The sequence below is a fragment of the Anolis sagrei genome, chromosome 4 (assembly GCF_037176765.1).
Source record: "Anolis sagrei isolate rAnoSag1 chromosome 4, rAnoSag1.mat, whole genome shotgun sequence".
NCBI classification, from domain to species: Eukaryota; Metazoa; Chordata; class Lepidosauria; order Squamata; family Dactyloidae; genus Anolis; species Anolis sagrei.
Window position 1 is genome coordinate 130,148,147 of NC_090024.1, and position 23,994 is coordinate 130,172,140.

At 42.1% G+C, this 23,994-nt stretch overlaps 1 protein-coding gene across 1 annotated transcript in view; it reads left to right on the plus strand.

Annotated features, from left to right (window-relative positions):
• The first annotated feature begins 12,174 nt into the window (after nucleotides 1-12,174).
• LOC132774346 (regulator of G-protein signaling 5-like) overlaps nucleotides 12,175-23,994 on the plus strand; it is a 28,576-nt gene continuing 16,756 nt past the window's right edge. Inside the window, exon 1 of the mRNA XM_060774378.2 lies at nucleotides 12,175-12,334. Coding sequence (XP_060630361.1) covers nucleotides 12,291-12,334 — 44 coding nt within the window. The 5' untranslated portion in view covers nucleotides 12,175-12,290. The remainder of the gene's footprint in view (nucleotides 12,335-23,994) is intronic.

Sequence of the window (23,994 nt, forward strand, 5' to 3'; positions counted from 1 at the left end):
TGTTTCCCCAGGTGGGGGTGGCCCTTAATGTGAGACAGATTCGGAGGCTATCAGCACAAATGGAAAGATTGGCAAATAATACCGTTAAAGGGATCAAAGCTCTCCAAACAGAGATCGATTCATTGGCAGGAGTTCTAATGCAGCACAAGCTGGCTTTAGACTATCTTCTATCCGCTGAGGATGGATTATGTGTCTGGCTTAATGTGACGTGTTGCCATTATGTCAATGAATCAGGAGAGATTGAATCCGATGTGGAAAAGATCAATAACATAGTCTCCACCATTAGGGCAGGATACTCCCCAAAAGGAGCGGGTTGGTTCGATTGGTTAACATCCTGGCTACCAAATTTCCAGTGGTTAAAAGATATTGTTGTTGTTGTTTTTATTATTTTGCTACTCATAGTTCTTGCAATAATGTTACTGCCATGCTTGTTGTCTTGCTTAAGAAATATGGTTGAAAAGGTGGTAGATGCTTCTAACATCAGGATTAGACAGAGGAAAAACGTCATGAACATGAAACTGGGAAAAATGAAAAAAGGAGAAACTCCCCCGTAATCTGAGGAATGATAACTAAGAGTCTCTCTCTTAGTTCCAAAAAAAAATGGGGGAATGAGAGAAACAGTGAACCAAAGTCACTCCATTTTTTCTGTCTATTCTTTAGAAAAGGGCATATTCTCCACTTCTAATCAAGAAACAGCCTGTCTTTCTTTCATTAGGGAGGCAAGTGTTACGACAGCTTGTTCCAAGAAACAGTTTGTGGTCAGCTAATGTGGTCAGCCAGATATGATGAAGATATATGCAGTATGTCACGTTAATATAGATGCCTATGGGAGTTGTTTACTCCAGGGGAGGTGTCTTGGACCGTTGGTGGTGAGCTACACCCCACAGATGCTTACCTCGAAAGAGGTGTTAGCCCATCTGTGTAACCTGATAGAGAAAAAGGGAAACTCCTAGATAAGGGTATATTAGCCTCGCAGCCAGAGGGCTCGAGGCGCGACAGCTTTGTATTGACACTGAGCCTTAGTGTCATTCTGTCCGCCTATTATACTGCAGTACAATAAAGGTGCTTGCTTTTAAACTCATTTGGGCTTCGAATGGTCTTCAAAGTGTCTCAGCAAGATCCCGGCCAAAAGCAGTGTGAGGAGCGGCCTGCCGTTCCCCCTGCTTCTGCTTCATTTCCAGTCATTGCAAATCCTTGCAAATCTTACCAGTCATTGCAAATCTTGTACTTGGTGACCGCTGTTGGTTTAGAGAGCTCATTATTTGAAATCTCTTACCTGGTCATTGAAAATCCTTCCTGCAAATCTTGTATGCGGTAGCCGCTGTTAGTTCAAGAAGTTCATTATTTCAAATCTCTTACCTGGTCATAGCAAATCCATCCTGCAGATTATTTTTACTTGGTGACTGCCATGTGTTCAAGAAGCTCATGCCTTCAAACAAGAAGGTCCTAGGGCATCTATCTATCTATCTATCTATCTATCTATCTATCTATCTAATAAAAATCAAAGTTTGTATGCGGCGGTGTGACCAGGTATGTGCCAGCTTTCTGATAGGCTGCCACTGTGGTGCTATTTGCATATGGTCTCTGATTGGCCAGCTGCAACAGGAGCCCCTGGTGGAGAAAAGACTTCATGACAGAAATGGAGACATGAGAGAAGGAAATTTGCATATTGTCTCTGATTGGCCAGCCACAATCCCAAGATTCCGAGTTGACAAAGAGAGGAAAGGAAAAGGCCAGGGGCTGGATCAGAAAATAACCAATACAGACCAAAATTGGCACACAGAGCCCCCATGACCCACTCTGCATCCTACTGCAGTTTGGAGGAGGATGGACCATGGATGATGGGACTTGCAGTCCTATCACTCACTTTCTGAGACTGCTGTGAACCTCATCCAATGACTGATCAAGACCAAAATTGGCACATAGACCTTTCATGACCCACTTTATGCCCTGGTGTGGTTTGGATGGGGATGGACCATGGATTATGGGACTTGCAGTACCTTTGCTCAATTCTTGAGAACACTGCAACCCTCATCCAATTACCGAAAAAGACCAAATTTGGCACACTGAGTCTCCATGACGCTCTCTACACCCTGGTGTGGTTTGGAGGAGGATGCACCATGGACGATGGGACTTGCAATACCTGCACTCCCTTCCTGAGACCATTACAACTGCCAACAATGATGGATCAGGATCACAATTTGCACAGAGAGTCCACATGACCCACTCTACATCCTGGTGCGGTTTGGAAAAATTTGACAATGGATGATGGGACTTGCAGTCATTTCACTCACTTCCTGAGACCACTGAGACCCTCGCCAATGACTGATTAAGACCAAACTTGGCACACAGAGCCCCCATGACCCACTCTACATCCTGGTGCACTTTCGAGGAGGACAGACCATGGATGATGGGACTTCAAGTATCTCCACCCCCTTCCCAAGACTGCTGCAACCCTCATCTAATGACCAATCAAGATCAAACTTGGCACACAGAGCCCCCTTGACCCAACCTACATCCCGGTGCTATTTGAAGGAGGACGGACGATGGATGATGGGACTTGCAGTACCTTCACTCACTTCCTGAAACCACAGTGACACTCATCCAAATACTAATAAAGACCAAACTTGGCACAGAGAGCCCCCATGGCCAACTTAATATTCTGGTGAGGTTTGGGGGAGAAAAATGGATGATGGGATTTCAAGTACCTCCACTCACTTCCCAAGACTTCTGCAGCACTCATCTAATGATCAATCAAGACCAAACATGGTACACAGAGCCCCCATGACCCACTCTCCATCCTGGAGCATTTTGGAGGAGGATGGACCACAGACGATGGGACTCACAGTACCTTCACTAACTTCCTGAGACCACTGCGAGCCATATAAATAACTGATAAAGACCAACCTTGATACACAATTCCTTTCTCAAATAACCTGGGCAGTGACGGGTCCTCAAGCTAGTAGTTACATAAAAAAAAGTACTCTTTAGGGGATGGGTCTGGGGGAAGGGAAGTAGAAAGAAAGATAAATTTGACTTCCAAACTTGTACACTGTAGTTTCCAATGTCCTTTCTTAAATCCTTGTAGTATTGCTATCCTCTTTTGATTTCTTATCGACGGGGAGCAATTTTTCTGGTCACCCATCAGCTAGCCAGCACTTATATCCCAATATTAACAAATATATCCAAAACCCACATTATAATTAGACATTTTGTTACACCTGATTATACAAACAATGGTTTCCCAAGCAACAGAAAAGTAAAACAAAGTCTGGGAATATTAACGACAACAACAAAAACCCAAATGCTAGAGTCCTTGTAGGTTAGCCGTATTAAGGTCTGTATGCACACAAGTCACTGAGAGTGAAATAAAACCAAAGTTCTTGGTTCAAGTTGCCATGGCCACACTGAAGGAGTTTCAGAGTTCATTCAGGAACAAACAACCCAGAATTCTCATCCAAAGCCAACAGAACCAGCAGCCCAACAACTACAGAGTTAGAAATCCAAGCCAGGAACCAAAACAGAGCAGTCAAGGGCATCAACAAAGCTGATAATCTCAAGAGCATCAAAGTCCAGATTCATACCACCAAGCAAAGGCATTGTCTCCCTTGACAAGGCTTCACTTTGAGAGCCCTTTGTCTTATGCTGTCAGGTATTGCCTGAGTAGAGCCTGTTTCTCAGCTAATTGTGCAGACCTGCAGGTTTCTATATGCTGTCATCTGTTTTCTAAAAGGGGCAGTGCATTTAAGCCTGCTCTGATGTACTAACCTCTGCTTGCTCCACTTGCTGGGAGGTAGTGGCTATTGTTGAAGGCTCTTCTTCAATTACTAAGCCAGGCCGGGGTAGTGCGGGGGATACTCCTGGGAACTGCTGATCTACAACTCCACTGCTGGTCCTTTCAGCAAACCCCCCAGCTGACCAGGACACCACTGTTGGTTCATAGAGCTCACACCTTCAAATCTCTTACCTGGGTAATGCAAATCCTTCCTGCAAGATCCTCTACTTGGTAAATGCGGTGGGTCCAAGAATCTTATGTCTTCATATCTCTTACCTGGTTGTTGTAATCCTTCCTGCAGACCTCCTTGGTGACTGCTGTGAGTTTAAGGACCTCATATCTTCAATCACTTACTTGGGAGTAGCAACTAGAAATAATAATGGAATTTGGAAAAGCAGCACACCTATTTGTAAGGAGAGACAAAACAAAGATTCTGACATATAATGTGAGCAAAAAGAATCAAGAGATCCCGATGCAAGAGGCAAAAATAATATCTGGGAATCCATTTGACAAACAACTGAGATTGATTTAAAAATAATTATGAAAATGTATGGAAAGAAATATAAAAAGACTTACGAAAATGGAACAAATTAGATGTGTCCCTATTGGGAATAATATCAACAATTAAAATGAATGTAATGCCTAAAATGTTATATCTATTTCAAACAATACCAATTGTGTTTAAAGAAGTACTCTTCAAAAATAGGAATAAAGAACTGATAAAATTTATTTGGGAAAAATAAAAAACTTAGAAATAAAATGTAAAGTTTATGAGACTCAAAAGATAGGAGCAACTGGCACTACCATAACAGAGACCTGGTTGGATGAAGCTGGAGGTGTAAATCTGACCCAGCTTTGTCCACCAGGATTCTCCATGCAACACTAGCCAAGATCCGGAGGGTGGGGAGGTGGGGTTGTGGTGGTCTATAGGGATTCCATCTACCTGACCAGGTGCCCCATCCCACAGTCTACCAATTTTGAAAGTGTCCACCTGAGGGTAGGTGACTGGGACAGAACAGAGATTCTGTTAGAGTACCGTCCACCCCACTGCACTACAGTCTCCCTACCTGAGCTAGCGGGGGTGGTTTCAAGCCTAGTGTTGGAGTCCCAGCAGCTTATTGTGCTGGGCTCAGGACTTCATGTCTTCCATGGCGACCATGGGGCTGTCCCAACGGGTATCTGGCCCTACCCACAGTGCTGGTCACACACTAGATTTGGTTTTCTGTCAGGGATGGGAGGAAAGTGGTGGTGTAGAGGAGCTGTCCATAGCTCCGTTGCCTTGGACCGACCATCACCTCATCAGGTTTAGACTCACTGCACCCCCTAACAAAATATATCATACTCAACTTGTATTGGCTGCTATCCTTCCACACAACATTTGTAGCAATCTGCACGTCAACTGGTTCTTTGGTCCTTTAAACTTCTTTCTTAAAAATGGCTGTTTACTCCAATTTTTTGGTCAAGAGTCCACAGCGGAAGATTTAAGGTTGGGCCAAATCCATTGGTGGAAAGGGAACAAGGGCAGTGGGTCAAATGGTCATTCCCACTAGGAGAATGCAAATTAGAGAAGACATTTGGGGAACCGGCAGAAAACAGCAACACAAAACAAAGGAAAAAAATACCACCATTTGATGCCAATTTGATGCCCCTTACCATTTGATGATCTTTACTGCCAACTGCTTCACCCTAGCTCCCCTACTCCAGCATTAACTGCCACGGAACAATTGGTGCATCACAATGGAAGACATGGTGCATCATCTGTGCCCTGTGAATGCCACTGTGGGATGGCAATAAGCATCCTGGCACCACTTCAAGTGCCATGGCTCAAATCCTGAAAGCATTTCCTGGGTAGGATATGTCAGCACATCTTGGCATGAGATAGATGAATCTTCAACCCAGTAACAAAACAGACCCTATGTTCTCAAACACAGACACATAGGCAGTTGCTCTCACAAGAGTGAGATTTCTATTTATTACCTCTTGAATCTATACTAGGGAGCTATGCTACTTTGATAAACCAGACTATGGCCTAGTGCAGGCATCCTCAAACTGCAGCCCTCCAGCTGTTTGGGCTGTCAACTTCCAGAATTCCTGACAATTGAACAAGTTTGTTAGGACTTCTGGGAGTTGGAGGCCCAAACAGCTGGAGGGCCACAGTTTGAGGATGCCTGCTCTAGTGGGTTGGACTCCAACTGAATACTAAGGTTTGAATCCCTACTCGACCACAAAATGTTTTTAGATGACTATGGGTGAGATGCGCATTCTCACAGCCGGAAAATCTCGGTAAATAGGCTCACTTCAGGATTGCCATAAGTCAGAAACAAAGATAACAAATCTTGGTTGTTGCTGTTGTTGTAGTTCATGTGTGCCTTCAAGTCATTTCCAACTCATGATGACCCTATTTCGAGGTTTTCAGGAGCTGAGAGTATGTGGCTCCTCCATTTAAAAGAAGAAGAAGAACAACAACAACTTTGTTTTTCTAATAATAATAATAATAATAATAATAATAATAATAATAATAATAATCTTTATTTATACTCCGCCACCATCTTCCCAGTGGGGACTCGGAGTGGCTTACATGAGGCCTAGCTCAAACAACAAATTACAATAAAATAAAACCACAACACAACCGAAAATGCAGACAATAAACAACAACAACATAATAATTACATAAAACATGTATTATTATTATTATTATTATTATTATTATTATTATTGTAATAATAAAACCAATGCAATACAAAAAAACATGTAAATACATAACAATATAAAATTACAGTAGGCGCAATCACAATGACAATGGGCAGGCTACATGTAATGATTAAAAGAAAGACTAATTAAAACTAATTAAAACTCGGGCGAGATAAAAGAGAGACAGATTATTTGCGGAGGAATGCTCGTTATAGGGAGGGTTGTGGAATCAAGCTTTCCCACAGAGGCGGGGATGACATATACTCCAATGACAGAACGTTGAGGCTAAGCAGTAGTGTGGGATTGTAGACCTACTCTCCAAAGGCGCAGCGGAAGAGCCAGGTTTTAAGGTCCTTTTTAAAGGTTTCTAGGATAGGGGCTTTCCTAATTTCTCCAGGTAGTGAGTTCCAGAGTTGGGGAGCCACAGAAGAGAAATCTCTCTCCCTTGTGCTTACCAAGCGAGCTTGTGAAACTGGCAGGGGTGAAAGAAGGGCCTCCACAGATGAACAGAGAGCCCAAGATGGCACATGGAGGGAGATACGAAGGTAGGGCTTTGTAGGTGATAACCTGCACCTTGAATTGGGATGGGAAAATAAACAGCAGCCAGTGGAGCTCCTTAAACAGGGGGTTTGACCGCTCCCTGTAAGTTGCCCCAGTTATTAATCTGGCTGCCGAACGTTGGACAAGTTGTAGTTTCTGGGCCATCTTCAAGGGTAGCCCCACGTAGAGTGCATTACAGTAATCCAGTCTAGAGGTAACTAAGGCATGGGCCACCATGGTCAAGTCTACCCTGCCTCCATCTCACCGAAGGGACTCAGGGCGGGCCAAGCCCAAGGCAACATACAAATTAAAACAGAACAATAACATATTAAAATAGTATAAAACAGCATAAACAATAATAAACAAGCATCAAAAGCAACAACAGACTCTTTTTGGAGGGGGGGAGGGGGCCATTATGTGAAACTGGTAAGAGGATAGGGTGGTCAATAGGGTGGATAGAAACATATAGTAGCACAGGAAATAGCATGGAAACAGAGCAATTAAACAGGATCAATTTGGCTTAACTTAACAATGTAGTAACGAAATACAGGAATTTGAAATCAGGTCATGATTCAGATCATGATTCAGTGGGGTTTCTTGGCTGAGCAGAGGTTCAAACCCTGTTTTCCAGAGTTGTAGGGCCCTTCCACACAGCCATATATATCAAGAGTGATAATCCACAGTATTTGCTTTGAACTTGTATATCTCAGTCCACACTGCCATATAAACCAGTTCAATAGGATTTTATACAGCTGTGTGGAAGGGGCCATAGTCTAACTCCCAAATCACGATGTCATGCTGGCTCTGTAATAAATCTGTTTGTTTCCTACAAGTTTGTCTCTTCCATTTAAGAAATTAAAAGGAAAATTGGGCACACTTACCACATTCCACCCACTAAGCAACATAGCCATTTTTCTCCCATAGGGATCACCTTTAAACCAGGGTATCTGATTCAAGAAGAAATATTGAAAGTAAAAGTGGCAAAGTGCATGGCAGGAACTCAAGGGTTAGAAGTTGAACTGTGGAACTCACAGAACTACAAATCCCATGACCTCAAACAACAGAACCATGGGAGCTGATGTGGTAACATAATGCTGTAATTGTGAATGAAAATAGCCCTAGGCTTCCTTTTTAAATAATGGGATGGGAATGAGCTGTAGGCTCATTAGGCTCTTTGGTTTGGGCTTATTATTGTTGTTATTATTATGTTTATTTATTTATGAATAAATAAATAAATAATCATAACAACAACAGCAGTCCCAAACCTAAGGGCTGCATAGAAGCCCCGAGGAGGTGAATAGGTTCCAAAGGAAATGTTAGTAAATAATTTAAAAATATTCTATTTCCTACTTAAAGGATGCAGAGTACAGTTTGTCCATTTGTTTTCCTCTTTCAGTTGTAAAGGCAATCTTTTTCAAAACAGTGACTAATCCCTTCCAGGATTAGTCAATGGGATACCAGGTTCATTTTTGGCTTGAAGGTAAAGGGAGCTCTCCAAGGTGCTGAATCTATTTGAGAGTAGGATTCATCATTTGGGATTGCTCATCTGTTCAGACTAAAACCCAGAGTAGAGTCACTGAGGTGAGCCACCAGCAATTCCTGAACACTACAGATCTCTTTTAGCATTTGATTTTAAAGAGAAGCCAAGATGGCCTTCAATTGCTTGTGCTTTGTAAACCAGGCCTGGGTGTTCCCACATTATCTGCTTTGGAATACATGGCAGTGTGGACTCAGATAATCCAGTTCAAAGCAGATATTGTGTGATTTCCTGCCTTGATATTCTGAGATATAGTGCTGTGTGAAAGGGTGCATAGATTTGTTGTTTATCTCACCATTTGCAGATCTTGGGAAAGTTGCGTTGTGATACAACAACTTTGGCAGAATTCTACAGCTGGCAGAGTTGTTGGATCATTTCAGTACAAAAATGTAACTTTTCCACAGGCTGTTTGTGGTCCAATTGCAACATCACACACTTGATATCTAGAGATTGAGAACTCCTATAAACCTCTGTGCATTTACCTGGGAATTGTTCTAGTGGAATTGCTCTGATTACATTCTTTAAATATCCTTCCTCTGACATTGAAAGAGTGTAACTTGTTCAAGGTATTATTATTATTATTATTATTATTATTATTATTATTATTATTATTATTATGGTGTGTCAGGAGCGACTTGAGAAACTGTAAGTCACTTCTGGTGTGAGTGAGTTGGCCGTCAGCAAGGATGTTGCCCAGAGGATGCCCAGATAAATGATGTTTTACCATCCTGTGGGAGGCTTCTCTCATGTCCCTGTATGGGGAACTAGAGCTGAGATGGGAGCTCACCCCACTCCCCAGATTCGAACCGCAATGCTGCTTTGTATAGACAATACACAGACAGACAGAACAGAAGGAGGTGGTTTGTTTCAGCTGATTTGGGTGCCATGGAAGGTATTGGCTGCTATCCTACCAGACAACATTCATTGTGATCTGCACTTCTACTAGTTCTTTGGTCCTTTAAACTTTTTTTAAAAAAAGAATTGCCACTTACCCCAATTTTTGGTCAAGGGTCCACAGTGGAAGGATTAAGGTTGGGCCAAATACATTGATGGAAGGAGAACAAGGCCAGTTGGTTAAATGATCATTCCTACCAGGAGAATACAAATTAGAAAAGGCATTTGCCAACTGAGGCAAAAAATGTAAAGGGAAAGACACCTCTCGCCTTTCCTCAAAGGAAGGCAGAAACAAGACAAAACAAGAAAAAAAAAATAATCCACCATTTGTTGCCCCTTTGTGATCCTCACTGCCAACTGCTTCACCCTAGCTCCCCTACTCCAGCTTTAACTGCCACGGAACAATTGGTGCATCACAATGGAAGACATGGTGCATCATCCGTGCCCTGTGTAGGCCACAATAAGCATCCTGGCACCACTTCAAGTGCCATGGCTCAAATCCTGAAAGCATTTCCTGGGTAGGATATGTCAGCATATCTTGGCATGAGATAGATGAATCTTCAACCCAGTAACAAAACAGACCCTATGTTCTCAAACACAGACAAATAGGCAGTTGCTCTCACAAGAGTGATATTTCTATTTATTACCTCTTGAATCTATACTAGGGAGCTATGCTACTTTGATAAACTAGACTATGGCCTAGTGCAGGGGTCCTTAAACTTTCTAAACAGAGGGCCAGATGACAGTGTCTCAAAACTGTTGGAGGGCTGGATTATAATTTGAAAAAAACATGAATTCCTATGCACATTGCACATATCTTATTTGTAGTGGAAAAAAACACTTAAAAACAATACAATAATTAAAATGAAGAACAATTTTAACAAATATCAACTTATTAGTATTTCAATGGGAAGTGTGGGCCTGCTTTTCGCTGATGAGATAGGATTGTTGTTGTTGTTGTTGTGTGCTTTCAAGTAGTTTCAGACTTAGGTTGACCGTGAGCGAGGGCCGGGTAAATGACCTTGGAAGGCCATATCCGGCTCCTGGGCCTTAGTTTGAGGAACCCTGGCCTAGTGGTTTGGACTCCAACTGAATACTAGGATTCGAATCCCTACTCAACCACAGAAATCTTTTGGATGACTTTGGGTGAGATGCACATTCTCACAGCCAGAAAACCTCGGTAAATAGGTTCACTTCAGGATTGCCATACTACGCATACAGTAAATATGATATTCAAACTGTGGATCCTCTGGATGCATCCAGAGGAGGGTGATTAAAATGATCAAAGGTCTGGAAATTGTACCCTATGAGAAGCAGCTCAAAGAACTGGGCTTGTTTAGCCTGTAGAAGAGAAGGTTGAGAAGAGACATGATCGCCATGTTTAAATATGTGAAAGGATATCATAATGTATTTTCGAAGGCTTTCATGGCCGGATTCACTGGGTTGCTGCGAGTTTTTCAGGCTGTATGGCCATGAACACCACTCAGAAACAGGAGAACGCCAGACAACAAACAATCAAGGGCCAGTTAACTCCTCCCAAACAGAGGATACCTCCAAGCAACAAAGGCCAATCTATACGCAGATACCCTCACTGATTGACTTTGCAAACTTCATGGCTACTCAAATGCTAACTCAAGCATACTAACTGCAACATTCACATTTCCTTAAACAGACAAGGGTTCTTTCTCCCACCCTGGACATTCCATAGGTATATATGCACTCCATTTACTTCGTTGCCAACAGATCCTCTGAAAATGCCAGCCACAGATGCAGGCAGAACGTTAGGAAAAAAATGCTACTGGAACATGACCATACAGTCCGAAAAACTTACCACAACCCAAATATCATAATGAAGAGGGAGCAGACTAATTTCTCCCCCTTATGTTTTCTGCTGCCCTGAAGACTAGGACTAGGAGCAATGGGTTCAAGTTACAGGAAAGGGGATTCTGGGTTGTTGTAGTTTTTTTTGGGCTATATGGCCATGTTCTAGAGGCATTTTCTCCTGACATTTCACCTGCATCTATGGCAAGCATCCTCAGAGGTAATGAGGTCTATTGGAACTAGGAAAGTGGGCTTATATATCTGTGGAATGACCAGGGTGGGGCAAAGAATTCTTGTCTGTTGGAGCTAGATGTGAATGTTTCAACTGTCCACGTTGATTAGCATTCGATGGCCTGGCAGTGCCTGGGGCAATCTTTTGTTGAGAGGTGATTAGATGTGCCTGATTGTTTCCCCTCTGTTGTTTTGCTGTTGTAATTTTAGAGTTTTTTAATACTGGTAGCCAGATTTTGTACATTTTCATGGTTTCCTCCTTTCTGTTGAAATTGTCCACGTGATTGTGGATTTCAGTGGCTTCTACCTGAACATTAGGGGATTAGGGGAACATTAAGGGATCCCCTGAACATTCAGGGGATTCTACCTGAACATTAGGAAGAACTTCTTGACCATAAGAACTGTTCAATAATGGACCTCTCTACCCTGGAGCATGGTGGACGCTCCTTCCTTGGAGGCTTTTAAACAGAGGTTGGATGGCCATCTGTTGGAGGTGCTTTGATTGTACTTTTCCTGCATGGCAGAATGGGGTTGGACTGGATGGCCCTTGGGGGTCTCTTCCAGTTGTATGCTTCTCTCATCTCTGCCTCATGACAAGTTCTGTGCTCCTCAGGCTATTGCTCTGCAGCTCAAGAACACTACACTGGACAGGATTGGCCAAAACAGCTGGCTGGGATTCAAGGCAGCCTCTTTATATATTTATATATATTTTTGAGAAGCAGCAGCCTGTGCAACAGACGGAGCCGCAGCCTTTTCCACACAATCTGCTTGGCATCAAGAAGGAAATAACTACAGGACAAGATGTGTAAGGGACTAGCAGCCTTGCCGCACACATGTCTGGAGAGGTGAGAGAATGAGGTTTATCTCTTTCAAGGAGGGAAATTAATGGGACGAGGGATCAAAGGGCAACACTGCAAGACTTTTAGCCTATGTTATGTGTCAAGAGAGAAAATGCATTTTCTTAGCTTTGGGACAAGCCTGGCTAAAGCTATCCTGTTCTCATTCATCTCAGGAGAGAGTACATGAGATCTGCCTGGCAAACTATTTGTGGTCTTACATTTAGAAGATCTCACACAAGCCCAAGGGGCCGAGGAAGAGATTAGTGAAGTAGCCCTAAGTAGTACAGAAAATGTCTGTTGACTGAGTAATTGATCATTGAGTATATGCAGGGGCGGCTAAACCCATTAAGCAAAGTAAGCATTTGCAGTACAGTTGATTTTGCCCAAGGGCGCTCTTGGGGGAAAATAGACCTTGACATATGCAAGTAGTAGTTATTGGGATGTATCGTTCACCTACAATCAAAGAGCATTCTGAACTCCACCAATGATGGAATTGAACCAAATATGGCACACAGAACTCCCACGACAAACAGAAAATATATATCAGTGATTGGTTGGGGGGAACGCCAAAATAACATTTGCTTACCATTGAAAATTACCTAGGGCTTTCTCTGTGTGAGATGCGATTACTAAAAATCGTTTGAATTTTGGTATAGAAACAATGGCAGGACTCTGATCAGATTGTTTTGATCCCATCCAAGTAGGAAGCAAATGGCATGTATAGAAAGTGTGTGGAGCTCTCCCATGAAATATACAATATGCTAATTCTATATACTGTTTTTCCCCTCCCAGTGGGTTTTACTTCAATACTTGAACCCTCGCTGGGAGAAAATAATGCCTCAAAAAGCCATTTCTGGGAAGGAAATTAAGACGGGTAAAATGCTTACTTCCTTTTCTGTTCCATCCATACTACACTTTATACATACAACCACTTTGTATGTGTCTGGCGGCATATGGGATCCTGAACAAGGATTTCCCTTTCTGACCATGTTCATTCATTAGTTAGATCACCTTTAGAAATGTTCTCTCTTATAACCATGGTCAGCCACATTTATATCCAGTTGATACATATATTATTTATTTAGTTTAATGCTGTAAATAAATAAATAAATACTACCCTTATATACCACCCCTCTCAGCCCAAGAGCGACTCGGAGCAGTTAAGAATAGGCAAGAATTCGATGCCACTTCAATATTTAGTAATAACGGTATTCGGCTAAATATTGTAGTGCTTACATTAAACCAAAGAACAATCTGAAGAAAATAAGATACATTTTCAGAATGTAAAAAAAAAAAATGATTCGTAGTGTATTTGAAATATTAAAAATATATTAGCATTATAACCAAGAAATACAACGTAAACATCACAATATATTTTAAAATCCAGATATACAAATAAGAAAATAGCACAACCCAAATACAATATTGAACTTTAATTGCTGATTGACAAACAAACATATATTCGTAAGTTGGAAACTAAAGTATATTTAGTAAGGAGGTTCACATAAAGTTTTGGGGGTCTCTTCTCCTCCTCTGCAGCCTATTGCAATCACCAAAAATCCTCTTCAGAGTGCTGATTCTCCTGAGTAATATGGGATAGGATATTAGATGTGGGAGCATTTGAGGGGAGGATTAGACAGAAGATATTTCATGAAGTTATTTCACCACAATTATCATAATATTGGAATTCAGGACTCTTCTGCATGATGTCCTGATTTTCTAGTCCATGGCTTAGAATCATAGAGTTGGAAGAGACCTCATGGACCTTCCAGTCCAACCCCCTGCCAAGAAACAGGATAATTGCCTTCAAAGCCATCCAGCCTCTGTTTAAAGGCTTCCAAAGAAGGAGTCTCTACCACACTCCAGGGCAGAGAGTTCCACTGCTGAACAGCTCTCACAGTCAGGAAGTTCTTCCTAATGTTCAGATGGAATCTCCTTTCTTGTAGTTTGAAGCCATTGTTCCGTGTCCTAGTCTCCAGGGCAGCAGAAAACAAGTTCGCTCGCTCCTCCCTATGACTTCCTCCCTCATATTTATACATGGCTATCATGTCTCCTCTCAGCCTTCTCTTCTTCAGGCCGCTCCTCATAGGGCTTCTTTAAGCTGCTCCTCATAGGGCTTGTTCTCCAGACCCTTGATCATATTAGTTGCCCTCCTCTGGACACATTCCAGCTTGTCAATATCTCTCTTCAATTGTGATGCCCAGAATTGGACACAATATTCCAGGTGTGATCTAACCAAGGCAGAATAGAGGGGTAGCACGACTTCCTTGGATCTAGACACTATACTCCTATTGATGCAGACCAAAATCCCATTGGCTTTTTTTGCCGCCGCATCACATTGTTAGCTCATGTTTAACTTGTTGTCCACGAGGACTCCAAGATCTTTTTCACACGTACTGCTCTCAAGCCACGCGTCTCCTATTCTGTATCTTTGCATTTCATTTTTCTCTGCTTAAGTGGAGTATCTTGCATTTGCCTTGTGTCTCATCTCATTCTATGATGACTTCAAATAGGCTTTTCAAGGAGTGCAAGTGGCTACAGGGTGAAGGAGAGGATGAGAAATGCCTTCTATTAGTACCTTTACTTTAGGATTCAAGATCTTATTAAGGTGGAAAGCTGGGTATCCAAGGTATGACTGGATAAAGAAGAGAAAGAGGGAAAACTGTGCTTACATACCTGCTTAGAAAAATAGAAACAGCCTGTAAACACTCCTGATTAGTAATTTCTTACCACTTGTTACACAGAAAGTACAAGTATGATCCTCTTAAAAAGCACTTTCAGGGGACATAGTTCTATATTTGTTGAACTGAAGTACAAAAGGAGTTCAGTTTTGCCTGAGGGTGTGCTAATTCGTCTGTAACTGTTTGTTTTATTTTTATGGGTTTGCAAGCATAGAGCCCCAACCTGAGTCAAAAGTGATATACTCCAGACACCAGTTTATCACGTCAGTGAGCACTCGAGCCAAGTAGGAATGTTTCTGCTTGCTCAGGCACCTTCTCTGTGTCAACATCCAGGGATGTCTCATCACTTAGTTCTAGAGTGGACAGCAATTTGGGGAGCAATATTTTCGTTTTATGAACTGCTGTGAGATAGTGGTTTAGGTGCTGGACTAGGACTCTGAAGATTTAAGGGCCCTGTAGCCCAGGTTCTGATCCCAGGTTTTCTCATTTAAACTTTATATGGGTCCCCACTGCCAGAAAATTTGCGATAAACAGAAAATTTGGGATCAGATCCTGGGATATAGGACCTGTCTGGAAGTCTGAATATTGGCTATGATAACCCACTAAGTCAGCATTTCTCAACCTGGGGGTCGAGACCCCTGGAGGGGTCACAAGGGGGGTGTCAGAGGGGTCACCAATGACCATCAGAAAGCACAGTATTTTCCGTTGGTCATGGGGGTTCTGTGTGGGACGTTTGGCCTAATTCTATGATTGGTAGGGTTCAGAATGCTCTTTGATTGAGGTGAACTATAAATCCCAGCAACTACAACTCCCAAATATCAAGTTCTGTTTCCCCCAAACTCCACCAGTGCTCACATTTGTACATCTTGTCCCAGGAGTCCCGTCCCCGTCCCCCCCTTGTACGTAGGTTTGTTTTAGTTTTAGGTTAGTTTTATCCCTTTATCTCACCTGGAGTTTTAAAATCATTTTATGTACATGCGGCCCGCTCTTTGTCCTTATGTTCAGTTCTTATGTTCTATGTATATTGTTTATATGCTTTGAAGTTTTATACTTTAATGTTATGTTGTTTATTTTATTGCAATTTTGTATTTTTTTTAATTGTAACCTGTTGTTCGGGCTTGGTCCCATGTAAGCTGCTCTGAGTTCCCGCTGAGGGAGATGGTGGCGGGGTATAAATAAATATTATTATTATTATTATTATTATTATTATTATTATCTTGAGTATTTGTAACAAATTTGGTCCAAATCCATTATTGTTTGAATCCACAGTAGTCTCTGAATGTAGGTGAACTACAACACCAAAACTCAAACTCCATTAAACCCTTCCAGTATTTTCTGTTGGTCATGGGTGTTCAGTGTGCCAAGCTTGGTTCAATTCCATCATTGCTGGAGTTCAGAATGCTATTTGATTGTAGGTTAACTATAAATCCCAGCAACTACAACTCCCAAATGACAAAATCAATCTCCCTGCAACCCCACTAGTATTCAAATTTGGGCATATTGGGTATTTGTGCCAAATTTGGTCCAGTGAATGAAAATACATTCTGCCTATCAGATACTTACATTACAGTTCATAACAGTAGAAAAATTACAGTTATGAAGTAGTAATGAAAATAATTTTATGGTTGGGGGCAGGCATGTAGCCAGGGGGGGGACTCCCCCCCCCCCCGAAATTCTCAGGGCGGTCCGCAAGAAGGCCTTACTGGTACATTATTTAAACTGGATTGTTGTAGGTTTTTTCGGGCTATGTGGCCATGGTCTAGAGGCATTCTCTCCTGACGATTCGCCTGCATCTATGGCAAGCATCCTCAGAGGTAGTGAGGTCTGTTAGAACTAGGAAAAAGGGTTTATATATCTGTGGAATGACCAAGGTGGGACAAAGGACTCTTGTCTGCTGGAGCTAGGTGTGAATGTTTCAACTGACCACCTTGATTAGCATATAATGGCCTGACAGTGCCTGGAGCAAACTTTTTAAAACTGTTATGTTTATTCATATAATGATCTGATCACCATGCTCAATATATGCATGGGGCTATTGGGATAACGATACAAAAGGTTTGCTAGGGTAGATCCTCACCCTCCCCTTTGAATCAAACTCAGCCCCCCCCCCCCGAATCAAATTCAGCACCCCCCCCCCGAATCAAAATCCTGGCTATGGACCTGGTTGGGGGTCACCACAACATGAGGAACTATATTAAGGGGTCGCGGCATTAGGAAGGTTGAGAAACATTGCACCAAGTGACCTTGGCTAAGTCACATTCTCTCAGCCCAGCGGAAAGCAAACAAATCTTGCCCCTGCCTCCAAAAGACACCATAATAGGTATATCTTGGATTCATCATTTCAGAAAGCCCTGAAGGCAAGCAATTATTTCGTCCCTGGTCATATGGTAATTATAAAAGCCAAATGAATGTGTTGATATTAGTAATGGGTCCTGACAACAGAAATAGTGTGATAAGATCATATAATCAAATTAGGGAGAACAGAGTCCCAGGATTAAGGCATATATGGCAAAGGACAATCAGTTTAAGACAAGGTCTGGTTTTTATTAGAAGATCCGATTCAAGGAGAACATGAACATGTTTTTTAAAATGCAGAAAACCAAACAATAACAACAGAAGGGTCTAACAAGAACAAAGATGCCTCTTGAATCCCTTTGCCTTAGGACAGACTTTGTAATTGTACAGACAAATCAGTAGTTTTACAAACACACTAGCCAACCGCTGCCACGCGTTGCTGTGGCTCACTCTGTGTATATGTGTTTTGTGTGTGTATATATGTGTATATGTGGTTTTGCACATGCATTGTAATGTATTTTTTAATTTTTTGGCTTATAAAGTCTCTTCTTCTGTGTTTTTCAGTGTTTTTATGAGTGATAGTCACTTGTTGGCCTGATACGTGTATTGTTTCCAAATTTGGTGTCAATTCATCCAGTGGTTTTTGAGTTATGTTAATCCCACAAACGAACATTACATTTTTATTTATATAGATGCACATACAGAACTCTAAGAAGGCAGTCAGGTAGTGTTGTTTAGTCATGGCATAATTCAGCACAAGTTTCATAATTCAACTGAAGATTTAGTGACGCCAGACCAGAGCAAAATAGATCCTAGGAAACAACTTCTAAACAATTAAGAACAATGTCAGTTTAATCAAGTTGAACATTTTATTCTATTTCATATTCTCTCTGTATGTGTAGTTTTACATAACCAGACCAATAGGACAGGTCCCTCAGTCACTTCTGGGTCATAAAATCAATAGTATTTTAAAGTTGTTCTGTCAGCTGATTGTAAATTATTCATTGTAATGTTTTACCTTTTCTGTCTTTTTTTACTGACTTTTGTCTGTACTCTGGAGACCGAAGGGTGTTTTGCACCATCTTAACATGATTGTTCCCAGGTAATCCTCAGAGCTCGGGATGCTTGTCTGTTCTTAAGGTGAAAAGCACATGTTTGTGTTTTAGATGGATTAGGGATCAGCTGGTTTTCCCTGTAATAGGCAGTAAGAGCACCTAGAGCTTCGGAGAGCTTCTGTTCAACCATCTCAAAGCTCCCAGCTTGAACAGTAATGGCACGATCATCAGCATTGATGAAGCACTCTGTCCCTTCTGGCAGTGGCTGGTCATTTGTGTAAATGTTGAACATTGATGGAGCAAGCACACTCCCCTGAGGCAGGCCGCTCTTCTGTTTCCACCATCTGCTTCTCTGGCCCTGGAACTCAACAAAAAAGCTCCTGTTTTGTAGCAGGTTTCCTATGAGGCGGGTGAGATGGTAGTCCTTTGTGATATTATACATTTTTCTCAGGAGGAGGCGTTGGTTTACAGTATCATAGGCTGCTGACAGGTCTATGAAGACAGCTCCTGTGATCTGCTGCCTTTCAAAGCTATCTTCTATGTGCTGAGTCAGGTTCAGCACTTGCGGATGTGCAGCTTTTGCCTTTCCTGAAGCCAGCATGCTGTGGAATCAGACAAGGGTCTATTTTTTCCATAATTCTATGCAAAATAAGTCTCCCCAGAACTTTGTAGAGGTGGCACAACAGGAGATTGGTCTATAGCTTTTTGGATCATTATGGTCTTTGCCTGGCTTCAAGATGGCTATGACTCTTGCTTTCCTCCAGATTTTGGGGATCTGACAGGATGCAGTGCAGTTGTTCATCAGCTCCAGCAGCCAGCACCTTGCTTTTGGACCAAAGTTCTTGATTTGTTCCATCCATAGGTCATCCAGGCCAGCTGCTTTGCCATTTTTACATTTATTGAGAGCCATGTCCAATTCAGTAGATGTAAAGGGTTCATGAAGGTTGTTGTTCTCAATCTCTAGTTGTCTGGCTATTGGTTTCTTTTCTACTTTGGTGGCAAGGTTGGGTTTCCCATTCTTCAAGAGCTGGTGTGCTATCTGATCTGCCTTTATGTTGCCATGGGTATTAGTTTGTGAGGGGTCATTGCTCAACCATCTCAGCAGCCTCCACGCCTTCTGGCTGCTCCTGCCCATGTCGACCTCTGTGATCAGCTTGATCCACTGTTCTTTCTTGGCTTCAGAGATGGAGGACACAATGCTCTGCACTGCCTGAAGGGTTTGCTCACTAAATGGGTCTTCGTTGTGGAGCCTGTAATAGTTTTCCAACAAGGCAGCTGTTTCAGGAGTAATGCCCTGAAGGTAGTTGGTTCTGCAGCCTCTCAGTATGGAGGCCCGTGAGCAGGTTTTCACGATTTCAATAAAGTGCTCATATATGAATCTGTACTTAGGTGGCTTTAATTCTTGCAGTCCTTATGGGGTAGTGCTGGCTATGGGCTCTAAGTGCTCCTTGGTCAATACATCTTTAGGGGACCTTCCCTACTGCTGGAGTTATACTTTAAAATGTGCCTATTTCAATTTACATATAAATTCAACTTACAAGCACACCTGTAGAACCTATTGTAACTTGGGGACTGCTTGTACATTTTCCCCACTGGAAGCTTTTTTACACCCGTTTAAATAGGACTTGTATTTGGTAGGATGGTTAAAACTCCAATTATGTTCACCTTCCCTCTCTCACAGCTCCTCTTCCAAATTCATGTTAATAATGGGTTTTGTGTAGTTGATATCATTGCTAGTTTGGCCACCAGTGAGAATTAAATTTATTCTAAGGCTGGATCTACATTGCCCTGTATCTCACGATTGAATCCCAGATTATCTGTTTATCCCAGATAATCTGTCAGTATAAACTCATATAATCAAGTTCAAAGCAAATAATCTTGGATCAGATCCTGGGATATAGGGCAGTATAGATCCAGCCTAAGGTTACTTAGTTTCCTACTGGCTCTATAACTAGCACATAGTGAGGCTTAAAGAGGAAAGCTCCTGGTTTAACTTGCAGTGCTTAAAAAAAAAGTCCATTTTCAAATGTGGAACTGAGTGGGTATGCAATTATTTACATAGCTGTGTGTGGAGATGATTTAGAGTAAGCACATAGCAGCACTTCAAAATGTACACAAAATTTATAATACATCACCTAGAGTAAATACTTCCTTTTAAAAATATTTACTCCAGGTGACATGAAATAATCGTCTATGTATTTGCATGCTCTGGCCTCCAGCATTTCACACACACACACATACATATGAGGATCGAATGAAAAGTAATGCCTCCACCTTCGTAACTCCTCAATAGATGGCAGTACCAGTATGCGGCAGGTACTGGCTTGTTCAGTAGACTCTCCTTTACAGTTCCATTTTGATAGGAAGCCTTAGCATTGAACGGTTGTGTTGCAAAAGTGTGAAGTATGGAACCCTGAGCAGACGGTCAGTCAGTGCTACTTAAGCAATGTGCAGTCATTGAATACTTGACAGCAGAAGGTGTCACTCTAAAAGAGATTCATCAGAGAATGCAAGCTGTTTATGGTGATTGTGTTGAGGTGAGTACTGTGCGTTGTTGGGTGAGTAAGTTTAAAGATGTTGAGGTGACACCTTCTGCTGTCAAGAATTCAATGACTGCATGTTGCTTAAGTCGCATTAACCGAATTTCTGCGCAGGGTTCCATACTTCACACTTTAATAACACAATTGTTCAATGCTAAGGCTTCCCACCAAAATGGAACTGTAGAGGACAGTCTACTGAACAAGCCAGTACCTGCTGCTTACCAGTACTGCCATCTGTTGAGGAGTTACGAAGGTGGAGGCATTACTTTTTATTCAACCCATGTATTTGGCTGGACAATGATGCTGGGGACAATGATGCTGGGGAAAATGGAAGGAAAAAGGAAGAGGAGCCGATCAAGGGTATCCTTGAAGTGACTGAATTGACCTTGAAGGAGCTGGGGGTGGTGACAACCAACAGGGAGCTCTGGTGTGGCCTAGTCCATGAAGTCACAAAGAGTTGGAAATGACTGAACAAATGAACAACAACAGCATTTGGCTGCAATAACGTTTTTAAAATGTACCTGTTCCGACTTACAAACAAATTCAACTTAAGAACAAACCTACAGAGCTTACTTTGTTTGTAACTTGTAGACTGCCTGTATTTCCTTTTAAATAAAAGGCATGAAACAATGGTCCATGTATTTGCATACTCTAGCCTCCAGTATATCACTTATGTAGTAGCCCTCTTGAATGGGTTGTTTTACCCTTCACAATGTGGGAATATCCCATGGTGTGGATGCAAGTTCACACCACTGAATACTCTTCCATACAAGCCAGGCCTGTAGCCAGGATTTTGTTTCGGGGGGGACGGGGGACGACTGAGTTTGGTTCGGGCGGGTGCTGGGTCTGAGTGAAAGAGGGTCTAGCCTAGCAAACCTTTTGTATCACCCTAATACCCCCATGCATATGGGATATATTGAGTATGGTGATCAGATCATATGAATAAACATAACAGTTTAAATAATGTACCAGTAAGGCCTTCTCGCGGACCACCATGAGAATTGGGGGGGGGGGCGAAGCCCCCCAAGCCCCCCCCCCCCCCCCGCTACATGCCTGATACAACCCTACAAAAATTAGGAAATCAGGGGAAAAGCTTCTAGTCTTCCACGCTAAATTTTGTTTTGCATGAATAATGATATGAGGATGTGCAGTAGCAAATGTTCATAACAATCTATATTTGATCATACCACCCATCTACTGACCTGTAGTGTGGGAAGAGGAACAATCCAAAGGAAAGGTCATTATCTCTGAGAATAAGCCATGGCTGCTGTTTGGAAAATAAACAAAGCAAAACAAGACAAAATATTTTCTCTACATTCTCAATCTGGGAACCTGAAACAAATATTATTGGACATTTCTGTAAACAATATTCAACCTGAAGGGTCAATGAAATGTTATTAGTAACTGGATGTTGTTGTTTTAAAATTCCGAAACAGATGGGATAAGGGAAGAAGGATTGGTAGCTGCTTGTTTTGGTGTTTGGAAGCTCCCAAGACTAATATTTTCTCATATTGGAGTAGAGAGAAGAGCAGTTGCAATAACACTCGGTCTCTGCAGTTATATTGCAGTTACAATGAAAGTATCCTTACTCTAGAGATACCTCGGTCAAAAGGGAGCATGGGGACTCGGTCTCCTTTTGACCTAAGAAAAAGGATTTTTCCAGGTCAAGTGAATATAATTCTTGGAACTGCTGATGATGGAAATGGCCTTAGCATCTGTTGGCATCCTCCAAAGAGATGGATGAGTAAGACTCTGAGTTCAGGGTCCCAAAAGCTAAAAACACAACGGTCAGTCTTGAGAATTCTGGGATTTCCTGTGTATGGAAACAGAAAATAAAAAGGCTTGAGATCAGAGAGCATTCCAAGGGGACATTTTTATGCATTGTGTCTTTTGGCACAAGTACACTGTGTATTTGATGTGTCTGGAGAGACAAATCCTTTGGTTTATTGTGTTTTATCATTTCTGAATATTTCTTTGCCTCCTCATAACAGCACGTAGTAAGTCCTCCAAGCAGCTAACAATAAAAATATAAAAGCAACTTAAGATAATAAAATTGAGGAGAAAATGCCAAACTAAACATCTAAAATGATGATAAGAAGAATAAAAGGAATAGGAAGCTGCTTCAAACAACTATCATCATGGCTAATATTGACTAATAATTATGAATAGTAAATATCATTTATTGCTGTTATGATTGTCATTATTTTGATGTATAGCACCATATCTGTACATGAGAGAAACCCTTATTAGTTCATGCAGAAAGAGTGAATTTAAGGGTCCTTCTATACTGCCATATAATCTAGACTCAGTCCCTCCTCTCTCACCATCCTATCCATCCTTATCTCTTTCCTCTCTCCCTCTTTTGCCTCCCTCCCTCCTTTGCCTTCCTCTTTCTCCCTCCCTCCATCCTTCCCCATCCACCCTTTCATCCTTCTTTCCTCCCTCCTTCCCTCTCTCCATCTTTCTCCTTCCTTCCTTCCCTTTTGTCTTTCCTTCCTTCTCTCTTTCCTCCCTCCCTTCCCTCTTTTCATCTTCCTCCATTCCCTTCCACCCTTTCATCCTTCCTTTCTTCTCTCTTTCCTTCCTCTTTCCCTTCCTTCCTTTCATCCTTCTCTTCCTTCCTCCCTCCTCTTTTTCCTTATTTCCTTCTTCCTTCCTCCTTCCCTCTCTCCATCTCCTTCCTTCCCTTTTGTCTTTCCTTCTTTCTCTCTTTCCTCCTTCCCTCCCTTCCCTCTTTTCGCCTCCCTCCATTCCCTTCCGCCCTTTCATCCTTCCTTCCTTCTTTTTTTCCTTCCTCTTTCCCTTCCTTCCATCCTTCTCTTCCTCCCTCCCTCCCTTCTCTTTTTCCTTCCTTCCTCCTTCCCTTCCTCCTTCCTTCCTCCCTCCTTCCCTCTCTCCATCTCCTTCCTTCCCTTTTGTCTTTCCTTCCTTCTTTCCTCCCTCCCTCCCTCCCTTCCCTCTTTTCGCCTCCCTCCATTCCCTTCCGCCCTTTCATCCTTCCTTCCTTCTCTTTTTCCTTCCTCTTTCCCTTCCTTCCATCCTTCTCTTCCTCCCTCCCTTCTCTTTTTCCTTCCTCTTTCCCTTCCTTCTTCCTC